This window comes from Scardinius erythrophthalmus, assembly GCF_964197995.2.
Source record: "Scardinius erythrophthalmus genome assembly, chromosome: 6".
NCBI classification, from domain to species: Eukaryota; Metazoa; Chordata; class Actinopteri; order Cypriniformes; family Leuciscidae; genus Scardinius; species Scardinius erythrophthalmus.
The window spans coordinates 14,238,237-14,250,646 of NC_138226.1; the positions used below are offsets into that span (position 1 = coordinate 14,238,237).

General features: G+C 36.6%; 2 protein-coding genes across 18 annotated transcripts in view; one reads left to right on the forward strand and one right to left on the reverse strand.

Moving 5' to 3' along the window:
- The window catches only part of caska (calcium/calmodulin-dependent serine protein kinase a), a 201,020-nt gene that overhangs the window by 142,965 nt on the left and 45,645 nt on the right, over positions 1 to 12,410 (forward strand). For all 17 annotated transcript variants that reach the window (XM_081368588.1, XM_081368589.1, XM_081368585.1 and 14 more), the window contains exons 3-5: positions 4,370 to 4,475; positions 6,756 to 6,833; positions 7,058 to 7,130. In XM_081368588.1, the coding sequence (XP_081224714.1) occupies positions 4,370 to 4,475; positions 6,756 to 6,833; positions 7,058 to 7,130 (257 nt within the window). The remainder of the gene's footprint in view (positions 1 to 4,369; positions 4,476 to 6,755; positions 6,834 to 7,057; positions 7,131 to 12,410) is intronic.
- gpr82 (G protein-coupled receptor 82) lies at positions 7,551 to 12,346 on the reverse strand. The gene is made up of 2 exons (XM_081368603.1): positions 12,294 to 12,346; positions 7,551 to 10,827 (listed from the first exon to the last, which is right to left on the reverse strand). The coding sequence occupies exon 2, from the start codon at positions 10,791 to 10,793 to the stop codon at positions 9,687 to 9,689; it is 1,107 nt and encodes a 368-aa protein (XP_081224729.1). The 5' UTR covers positions 10,794 to 10,827; positions 12,294 to 12,346; the 3' UTR covers positions 7,551 to 9,686.

Below are 12,410 nucleotides of genomic sequence, written 5' to 3' on the forward strand. Positions count from 1 at the left end.
AGCAGGTACCATGTGTGTTTCACAGACTAATGTAATTTTGTGTGCACAGGTTGATTTGCCTGCTTATCTTCATAGAGTGATATATGTGCATTGTTTTCCCATTCTTTGCTCTATAAATGGGCCGATTGCTTGCGTTCGTCTCAGTCCTCTTTATTTACCGTGTCAGGGTGACTGATTGTTTCCATATTCTCCTCTGTGCCTCTGTGTCTCATATGTGCTATATTGCAGCAGGAGGACATTAAATGTTAATGCAGTTAAAAGAGAAGCACATTTCTCCACAACATTCAAACGGTTAATGTGCAGTATATCATTCCCTGGTGTAAGCAATACCCCCAGAATAGCTCTGACACACAATCTGTTAAAAAATACTTTGCAACAGACTTCAATGGATCTGTGTCTAATAAAAGAGGGTGAAACATTTATTTTACCAGAGATGTTTTAATTGTGTTGTTAGCACAAATGTGGTACTGTACTTTACACTAACTGGATATCACAGAAAGCATTGAAGCTATTTCTGCATAACCGTGTCATGATTTTGCATCATCCCACTTCAAGTGGCTTTGTGCATGTAACATGACTGAAAAATGGTAATGCATAATAATTAAAGGAGTACTCAAAAAGATGATGTTGTAATCATTTATTCATCCTTCTTTTGTTCCAGACCGGTATGACTTTCTTTTTTCCATAAGATGTTAGGCAGAATATTTATGCCGCTCTATTCTTTACAGTGACAGTGACGGATGGAAACAGATGCTGTTGAGCTCCAAAAATTATTATTTATTTATTCATATTTATTTATTTTAAGTATAACCTGGTCTTTATTTTAGAAAATAGATAGTAGATTCCAAGTGCTTATTAGTGCTTCCAAATGTTTATTAGTGTTTTTCTAATTTCTTTTAACAATTTTTTTTTATTATTTGTGTAAGAAATGCTGTAGTCTAATAAGGTTACAGAACAGAATCAAGGAGATTTTGTTAAATTCTAAATATTTTCCCCAAAATTTCCCAAATTGATTTATTTTGAAATCAGTTATTTCAAACGGTTTTAGAAAATATTAAATAAAATGTTATTTTTTTTGCAGTAATGTTTTGTATGTTTTATACCATCTTTAGATTAAATTGTTTAGTTTAAAGATCTTGATTAGCGACTAATTTATACTAAGTAGTAGAGAATGGAGTCAAAATTATAAGGAGAAGAACAGGGAACAGGAGAAAGTTGCAAGCCAGATCTGAATTCTTGTCATCCACATTACAGTGCATGCAAGATAAAGTGCGCCTTTAGTCCAGGGGGACAGCAGAAGGTCAGCAGTGTTGAGTGTGTTTGTGTTTATCTGTCATGAGAGGGATGTTCAGGTGCTGGACGTCTGCTGTCAGCTCAGCCAACATGTTTTAGTACTGCATGCATCTCAGTTAGCCCTCACCAGAGAAGCCATAAAATCTTCTGTTCTTCACCGAGTGTCATATGCATGTGCCGCCGAGTGTGTTGTGAGATATTTGGCCACTTGTAGACACCAATACACGTGGGAATGTCCCAGGGTAGACTCCCTTAGAGGAAGCTGAATAGAGATAGAGAGTAGAGAGTGTCGTAAACTGTGGAAATGTTGTGCCAAACATCCAAACCAAGCTGCCTCTTCTCCGTGAGTAAATCTCACCGTCTGATTTGAAAGATTTTCCTCCTCAAATAATTGAGTTGCATCTCAGATTGCCGTTCCATCATATTAAAGCTGCACATCGACTCCTCATGAGTGTCCCAGATATTCCCATAATTCCATAAGCACCCCACCATTGAAACACAGGCTTCAAACAGCTGGAGCAGATGGAAGAGGTGTTGCACGACGACCTGCGACATTTAGATATTTGCAACTGAATAAACACAAAATAACTTCAGTACAATGGAAACTTTAGAACCAAATGAATTAATGATTTTTTTGACAATGTTGTATAAGATAAGAATGTACAAGAAGCCACAAGAGATTGTACCATAGTGATTTTAACAATGGGAAAATAACTTTATTGTCAGATCAGATAATCAGATAAAAAGATACAAGCCAATGTTCAATAGTTTAATGTTCACTCAACCATCATACTTGTGTTATATTATGTCACATTAAACATCAGCGCTTCATGTTCATCTTGCAAACAATGCTTGTTTTAATGCGCAAGTGCTAAACCCTAAAAGTGGTAAATCTTTACTCTCTCACCTCCAGACATGAGGCTTATGGTGGAGATGGTGTCATAGTGATGGAGTGGTCATTAAGAGGCCAGAAGCCATGCCAGAGGACAGAACTGCCACAGCACTAGTTTAATAAACACTGCAGTCTGGAGACGAGCCACTCACAAACTATAACAAACATGAAAACTTTGGCCTTAAAAAGTATTTCGATATTAAAGCTGCATTTAAACATGTACAGTACCTTTCAAAAATGTGAAGATTTTTTTTTATGTTTTCTAATGAAGTCTCTCATTTATTACAGTAAAACAGTAATATTGTGAAATATTATTACAATTTAAAATGGCTCTTTTCTATTTTAATATATTGTAAAATGTAATTTATTTCTGTAACGCAAAGCTGAATTTCAGCAGCCATTACTCCAGTCTTCAGTCACATGATCCTTCAGAAATCATTCTAATATGCTGATTTGCTGCTCAAGACACATTTTTGATTATTGTCGATGTTGAAAATGGTTGTTCTGCTTTACAGTTTTGCAGTGTTACTTGAGTGATTATAATGAGAGTGGTCTAGATTTGCATACCAGCAACACGCCAACCTCACACATCATAAAGTGTCTGTTGTGTTCTCCGGTCTGTGTTCTGTAGCTGCACCGTAATCTGCAATGATATGCAGTAAGAGGTATTTCCCCACTCCCGAAGGCTGCAGTTTGCCAACTGGGTCACAGCTGATGAAACAGATCAGGAAAGGCGGGAGGACTTTCCTCTATTTAGGAAGTTTGAAAGAACGCAGAGGAATTCCAGGAAAGATCGAGGAGCTTGCATGCACATATTGTGATGCATATTGTTATTCCGACACATGGCTTTGTGGTTAGCAGTAGCACACGTTCCATAGCTGAGATGCTCATTTCCTGTGCTATATCTGCTCTGTCTCCATCAAACAAATTACAGTTTTGTTTTGTGTTGGTTGAGCCGGAGAACATTGATGCTTTAGCTTTTAAATTATTATTAAAGAATATGTGTAAAGAATATTCCATGTGACATTTCACATCCTGACCCTTGATTTGTCATCGAAAGTTCAAACAATCTGATATTTGAAGAGATTTATTAACCTTGACATGAATGTCTTTAGGGGTCCTCTCTATGATGTAATTTCCTGTATAAAGTTCTGTGCATTGGTTGCACAGCATTACTTTGAGATGGCAGACATTATTTAAAAAATATACATATATATATTTTATATTTAGAATACATTTTAACAAAGAAATAAAAAAATATTAATTATAAAAAGTTTAATGGTATTTTTTTTTTATCCATTAATGAAATCGGAACAGTTGTAACACCCAAACATTTTTGACTTAAAAATATCTAAATTAATTTTAATACAGAAAATAAAAACATTAGGAGAGATGTATCCAAGTCCTTGTATTCATGAATTGCACTATATTTTTAATAGATCTGGACAAAAACTGAGCGTTGTGTCATTGACCCCTCTATTGTATGATTTTTGAAAAGTTTTATCCATGGTAGTTCCTTAGTCAAAGTGTATGATACGTATGTATGTTTATGTTAATTACACTATACAGCATGTTACATTAATGGCACCAGAAAGTGGAAATTAAGAAGTGGAACTGTGACTGTTGAACAGAGATAGGAGCACTACAGTAAAAAAGCACCTTTAAAGTTATTTTGTCATGAGAGATCCATGCAAAGATTCACACATGCAAAATACTTTTATCATGCATTGCTTTTCTCAGCCAGGTTCGAAAGGATTCACACAGCACAAGTGTTTTGTAAAACAATAGTTCTTACAGTTTTCTTTTTGCTGTTTTGCTTTTAATTACATATGAGAAGAGCAGCGGTGTGTGTGGGGTATGACTATGCAGTTCTTTCACCACAGATGTCTAATTGTGCACTCACACATTTTTTTGCTAATTGTGCAAACTAGTTTTATAAGTGAAAGATGTGGATGAGATCAGAACATGGCGCTGAGCTTGACTTTTTGTATTAAATTGGGATATTACAGATAATAAACATGGAAACAAGGTCATTCATTATGCTTACATTTAGCAAAGTTACCAAACCTTTGGATAAAAGTGTATTTTAATGTTGCTAAAAATAATAAATTTGTTTGTACAAAATTGCATTTCCTGAAAATGACTTGATTTGAAACTGAAATTCGCCTCTTTGTCTTCCTGTAGATCTGAAGAGGGAAGCGAGCATCTGTCACATGCTGAAACATCCTCACATAGTGGAGCTTCTAGAGACCTACAGCTCTGATGGCATGCTCTACATGGTGTTTGAGTTGTAAGTCCTTCATTCTGAGCAAATCTGCACTTGTTTTATTATTCCATTAATTCTTTGTTCACACAAACTCCAAAATGCAATCAAACATTTTTCATTTAAATGTTGGATTTATAGCATTGGGAAATATTACATCGGCAAGCTTAATACACTCATGCACAGAAGAAATCCAAATGCAGTGCCGTTTTTTGTTTGAGTCAACACATCCGTCTGGATTAGTGTGTGTGAAAGTAGCAGTGTTTTGAAGGTTATTTAGAAGCATATTGTGGTGAGGTTTGGTCAGTGAACTCTTAAAAGCATCTTAAAACAAGACATGAACATCCTGTTCTCTGTCCAGAGGAGCCTGTGTCTGTTGCTCTCTCAGCATTTTTGTGGACTAGGGTGAGCTTTTTAATTCCTCAAATGCTAAATACTCATATGCTTATCTGAAGTGCCAAGCTTTTCTCAAAGAACTTTCATGAAGTGTGAGTTCTTATCTGGAGAAGCGCAGCTGCCTCTCAAGGGATTTTCTTTAAAGGCCTTAGAGACCCGAGCCGACACAAAAGCAGGAGCTTCCAGAGCTCTGCTGCCCCCTGGAAACAACACCATCACGGTCTTATTGTTAAAGCATTGGGAAAATATTTCAATCAGGAAAGTGTTCATATCTGAAATTGGCCACAATTGACTCTTACAGTTCAGTTTGTCCTACTACCAGCATGGCGCTCTGGGTTTTGCCTTAAGATGCAAAAATTACACTTAAGACATGTTTTGCAATAAATGTGTCTTCCCACACTGAAAGTTGCGAAAGTTGCGAACCAGTGTTACTAACCCTTTTAGTCTAGAGAGAATAAGGCGTGCAACATTAAAGCAACACCAAGGAATATTTTTTAGCCTAAAATAATGTTTCCAAAATCGTTTCAGTGGTTCATCAAGTCGTAACAGAGTGAAAGGCACTTATGCCACCGCTTTGCTGTCCTTTATCTGCTATAACCTCACTATGCAAGTTTGCCAGATCGGGTCGCGTTTCTATAGTTCTAATGAGACATAAGAAAACTACAAATTTGACTTGCTTTACGTCAAGCGTTACAATAGTCATTATTTTGTTTTTCTTAGTTTCTGATGTCGCAATACATCATACTTTCATAAAATCATGCATCATACTCTACCTTGTCTGTGGACATTGGTCATTCCAAAGCCAGTGCTGGATAAACAGCGAGCGTGCGTGCGACGGTAGGCTGCGGTGGGCTAAATGATTTACGACAGCGGTAATGAACAATTCCGCTTCCAACCTGTAAGGCGACTGCAGAGGAAAAGTTCCTTGGTGTTGCCTTAAAATGCTGAATGTGTACTTGAAAACATCTCACACACAAACCAATCTAGTTTAAATAAAGTGATAATTTATTACAATGAGAAACGAGATGAAAAGGACACCTCAAAATAATTGTTTACATAAATGTACAATTTATACAAACCAAAGAAAAGGATCACAAAAGAACGAGGTAAAGAGAAAAGAACTAGACCGTGCCAAATCATAGAAGGAAGTAAAACCAAAACCAATCTTACTAGATAAACAAAACAATGTATAGTATATGACTAAATTCACATTCATCAAAGACAAAAACAAAAGATCTTCAGCGTCAAAGACGCCCTAAATAAACTACAAAAACGAAAAATACAAAGAGTGGCACGTGTCGCTAAACTAGTGTTCTATACACAATTGATAACTCAGTGTAGCACATGTATATCACATGATATCTCAGCTGTTCTTTTCTCGTCCCCGTTTAATAACAGGTCAAACAACCAGAACAGAAAAACCGCGAAATACTCACAGAGAAAAGACAGCCCAAATGAGCCTCTATTACCAAGTTCTCAAAGAACACGTTTCTCAAAACACTAAAATGGTACAGGGCAAACATGCATCACAAAACGATCAAGTGAAAGTAAGTGTGCTCTAGCGTGCAAATCATCTCCCGCTTCCCACACAGGTGCGCTCTTTATAGGCACATGGCGCGCCCTCATTGGTGACCAATCATCTGTCAATCATCACCAAGCATTTCGATGATTGACAGATGGATGAACCAATCAGGTAGCCGCATCGTCCTGCTAAGAGTGAAAGTAAAGAGAGAAAGGGAAGGAAAAAAACAATTCCAAACAAATAATAACATAGGACGTAACAACCAGTATCTTAAAGATTTGTATTTATTTCCTTTAAAGTTAAATCATGAATGGACCTTAGAACTGATAGTGCCAGTGTTTGACTTTATGTTGCTGATATATAGTTTCTTGTCTTGTTCTGTCTTTCAGTATGGATGGAGCCGATCTCTGCTTTGAGATTGTGAAGAGAGCAGACGCTGGTTTTGTTTACAGTGAGGCAGTAGCCAGGTAAACAGCTCTAAGTACAGTTTCACCCATTTCCTGTTCCTGTGCTCGTCTTAAAATTGTAGACTGAAATCTCTGTGTTAAAAAACCTAGTTCTCCCCAAAAAGAAAATTCTGTCATTATTTACTCACCATCATATAGTTTCAAACCTAGTTCCCACTTTCTTTCCATTCAGATTAAAATGGGTTTCTATCTTTCCCACCCTACTCTCTTCTCTATTCCTTTAGTCACTACATGAGACAGATCCTAGAGGCGTTACGGTATTGCCATGACAACAACATCATTCACCGGGATGTGAAGGTAAGCTCAGTGGTGTCTTAGTGCTTCAGATTACTAGTAAACCCCTTTTTTACGCACTGACGTCTTTGCGATTTTCACACTTTTGTAGCCTCCCCCTTGTGAATTTAAAGATGTGGCATTTAAAATCCTAAAATTACACATTGCCGTAAACTGCTTCTAAAGGGATGTTCTCTTTTCTCGTAAGCAGCCTGCAGCTGTCAATAGGAGGGAATTAAACGTGAAACTAATAGAGGGTGATGACAATCAGTTGCTTAAGATCCAAATGCAGCGCAGTCACAACTCACAGCCTATAAATGAAAATATGAAGATCAACTATGCTCATAGATTTTTAGGAAAAAAGCTTCAGATGTGCTTCTGTTACTGAAAGCTGATATAAAGTCAGTAATTTGGTTGATATTGAAGAAATGTGCATGTTTTTTTAACAACTTTATTCTCAATCTTTGAACTTGGCAGACATGAAAAAGGCTATTAAATATAGAAACCTCAAACCTAAAACCTAAGAATTGTGACATAACATTAGAAGGTTAAACATGAAAATAAAATACCCTGAAATACATTTATTTTACTGCTCAAAATATGTTTTCCGACATTAATAATACATTTTGGGCAAAAAAAATAATATTGGTTATTGATCAGACTTAATAATCACTGGTTTAATTTAACTGTGATAAGAATAAATGCAAAGACAAACTTTAATAAACTTTAAACAGAGTATAGTATACGTATTGGCTTTATATATGTGATTTGATCAAATCAGACCTTCAGAATGTGATGCCTCAGAGAAATACAAACCTGCCATATCTAGCTGCAGGGCAATGAGATCTTATTAGAACAGATATGATCCTGATGACTGAGGTCTGTGTTATCATTTACGTCAAATCCTTGGTTGGTTTTTACTTAATCTACAGTGATGGAACTCTACAGAAGCCAGAATCTTCACACCTCATCTGGAAACAGGATATTTCTATTCTTAGCAGAGCACTTAGTCACATTCAGCTTAGTTTTAAGAAGACAGGAACTTAACTGCAGTTTAGAGTGCCAAGAAACCAGTCTCTGCTGACTTTGCTGACTTGTGAACATTGCAAAGTTTTCAGGGGTTTTCTTAATAATCTTGATTATACATTAACATTGCTCTTTATGAATTGCTCTGTATGTTTAGCATATGTACCATTGATATGGTGCTACACCAAGCAAATGGTTTCCTTTTAACTTCCTGATTTTTTTAGATACAGTTTGCCTAAGATTTGCCCTTAAATTTGATGGACTATATTCTGAAAAATGGTTAATGGATCCAGCTATCTTGCTGAGATAAGATTGACAGCACTAAAGCAAAATAGGCAACTATAATCTTGCTCTTTTATAGGAGTAATGATGCAGACTTTGAAGCTCCTGAGAGACTTTAATATTTACTGTCTATAAAGTAATGGTTTTTAATGCTGCTTCTATCAGACATATAAATGGATACCTAGTCCATCATGCATCATTACCTATGACAGTCATATGAGTGTGCTGCAAAAATGTAAAGGCACTGTTTGCAAGCACACATTATCTGTTTGCACAACTAGTGGGAAGCTTATAACGTTTACCACAATAACCAGCATGCAAATGGAAACAAGAAAGTAGGTATATGTAATGTAACAAATAAAAAAACAAAGTTTTCAATGCATGGGCAAGATCTATAACAACATGTTTGAAAAACAACCTGAAATGTGAGTACAGTCATTAAAAGTTAATGTGGCATGCTGTAAATGTGCAAGAAATCACATTAAAGGGATAGTGCATGCACACACACACTCAAAACAAAATGCTGCTGCCATTTACTCACCCCGATGTCTTTCCAAACTTGTTTGACTTACTTTCTTTAAGTTGTGATGAAAATCTAAGTGAAACTTTGTTCAATGCATTGGTTGTTGATTGAATGGAGGACAGATCTGAATGCAAGTTTGTAGTCGATTTTGAGAAAGGGATGGGGTTTAAACGGACTAAATAATTGGAGAAGTCTGGCATATGTCACCAGGACACGGACAAACAAACCAGACATTTTTAAAAAACATCTTCTTTTGTCTACCACAGAAGGAAAAAAGTAATTCAGGTTTAGAATGACTTTAAGGTAAGTAAATGATGACAGCATTTTTTTTTTTTTTTTGGCTGAACTATCTCTTTATAGCTACACAAGGTACTCAAGCAATTCAAAGTGGTGTGGGAACGGAAGCATCAGATGAATTCTTGTCTGATTTGTAGTTGCTTTTCAAAATGATTTTATAGGAACTTTATCTTGAAATATTACTTGTTTGCATTGGGTTACACAGTGTGCCTGCCCACATATCCTCTATTATAAAGCATTTCTCAGCACTGTGTAATTCCATACAAGAGTTTTCACAGCTTCAGGTCAATACTGAAGAACAATGGACATGCGGAAGTAATCCAGTTGAAGAAATGCCCATTCACTTTCGCTTTCTTATTGGTGTGTGCGGCCAAACATCGTTCAGCTGTTAGGGAACATCGCTCACAATGAGACTCCTTTGTGTCAGCGTACAGTCTCCTCTCAAGTAATGTCTAAAGACACCCAGTTGTTACCTGAGATAACTGTCCCCCATTAGACTTTGATGACTGACTGTCATTTGCGTTAGCGCTTAATCTCATCAGGCTAAGCGCATGGTTACGAAATGTCTTGTCCAGCAGGAAGTACATGATGGGGTCTGTGCTACATCGCATAGTCGCTAAACAGAGGAGCATGCTTTTTACCTCCACGTAGATGGACAATGGATGGCAAGCATCTGTTGTGGGTGATGTAGTCCAAGACTGCTCATTGACAATATTAACGAAGATGGCCTTATAGATGTGATACGGCAGGAGACAGACCACCAGCACGACCTTAATGACAACGATATTCCGAAACACTCTTGCATAGACTCGCTGCCTGTCAGAGATGATCGCGCTTTTCTTGGACCTCCAGATGTGCCTGATCACTGCCATGTATGCGCTTAAGACCAACAGGAAGAAGACGAAGAACAATGAAACAGCCACTAGCGCGAAGACGTGAGATCCTTCCCCTCCAACCTCCACCGCTACACTGTAACACACTTCATCTCCGTCACCGTCCTTCATGCCTCCAGCCCTGATCGAGTACAGCACCACAAAGGATGTGACTGCTATGGCCACAATAGCCCAAGTGATTAGGCACAGTGCATTGGCCAATTTTGCTTGCCGTTTTCGACAAAAGAAGGCTCCGGGTAGAACTTTGAGCCACCGGCTTGGGCGGTCTGCATGCGAATGTTGAATTAGTGAGGCAAAGCGACTGAGCGCCACCCAGCTCAGTATCATCACACCAATGCAGATGTTGATATGGATCACTGGAGTAAGACCATTTATTGCCATTTGGCACATAGTATTGTGTTGGTCCCATGTGGTCCCAAGCGAGTAGTATGCAGCCTGGAATGGCATGGTGAGGCAGAGCAACAAGTTTGAGATCCCTAGATTTATCAGGTAGATATGGGTGGACGTTTTGATGGCAATCTTGTGCATGAACACCCAAAGAGAAATAGCATTCCCAGGCAGGCCAGTGAGAGACATGATGGTGTAGATAATGGGCAGAACTACACTTGTAGCAGTTGTTTGGCACAGGTTAGAAATGTTGTGTTCAGCATGTGAACTGTTTGCCATTGAGCTCTCGCAAAAAGAAAGAGATTCCCAACAGCTGAGGAAGAAAATAATTAAATAGTTATATCATTGCGAAAAATTCAATAGTTGAACTATTTATACTAGTGACTAAAAATTATGACACTAATAATAAACCTGTGCTTCCTGTCTTCTGTATTTATATAAGCATCATTAAATGTCACTTGCATTCCTGTAAATTTTCTACCCAATTGCAGAAGCTGATAAACCACTTTCACACTATGTCAGCATTTTTTGTCACCCTAACACAGTGGTTCTCGAAGTGTGGGAAAAAATAACTCAATTAAATATGTTTGTCTCAATATTTCAGCTGTTAAGTTATTATTATAATTAAAATCTCATTGCTTTTGCTTTACAATTTTGGTAAAACTAAGGCTAGGGCTAGGCGATAAGATGATAACGATAATTATTGCAATATAATTTTCCTCAATAAAATGATAATTTTAAAGCCAGATAAAACTGCGCTGATACAGTCAGAAGGCTTTTCAATCATCAAATCACCATCATTTACCATGGATTTACAATAGTAACACTAACTACACCATGTTATTGTGGCAGAAATGTGTTAATATTGATATTAAATTATTAATGTAGATGTATTAAAGGTGTAATGAAATGTAATTACAGTATTTTTGTGATTGTTATAACGTGCATTTATAATAAATGTATTTATTTAGGCTACTGCTTTTCATACAAATACCATAGAAACCATATAGTTAGATTTTACTATAGTAGTGATGTGCTATATGTGTGGTTTTAACTGGTTATCTTGATCTAAATGAATGCTACTATAGAAGACCAATGGTTCATTTTAATACAACTTTTTACAGGTGTTACTGTTTTTGTTAATAAACAAATTTCTGCATCCTAACTTAAGCTACTACTACTGTCAAATGTGTATTTCTAAGAGATAAAATATTATTAATATTGCAGCCTGCACTGCAAATTGTGCTGAAGATACATGTCATCAAAGTCAGGCATCACATGCATTAATTGAAACATCACCACCTGTTTGAACATGCAGACACTAAGAAATTATTTTTTTCTATTTAGATATTTATTTATTTATTTTAAGGAAAAATGACTGGAAAATTTTGAAGAATTCAAAAACGTGAAGTGTTTGTCATGTTCTGACAATAAAGGGTGGGTTAAAACATAAATTAACGATCTGGTTTCATCAACTTTTACATAGGAGCAAAAATCTGCCTTTAAACTTGAAAGAAACAAAGATTTAACATTTATTGTGCTAATTATTGATATCGACTGATATGAAAAATTGTATCATGATAATTTAGGCCATGAATAAATGAGGCATTTATATATAGCCCTAACTGAGGCTCAAATAATTCATGTCAATTAGCTATGCTAAGTAGATTATAAGAAACATTTTTAATTATTAATGGAAAAATAATTTATACAAATAATTAGTAAAACATTTTACAGGTAAGAATAGAATACATACTGTAAGCATTATAACACACTTACCCCTCTATATATGCAGTCACTGATGTGTGTAGTCTGTGAACTGCTTTGTTTTGACCACCTCCCTAGACTCACTGTCTAAAGGAAGTGAGGTCTGATCATGAATTACGTACTCAGTTC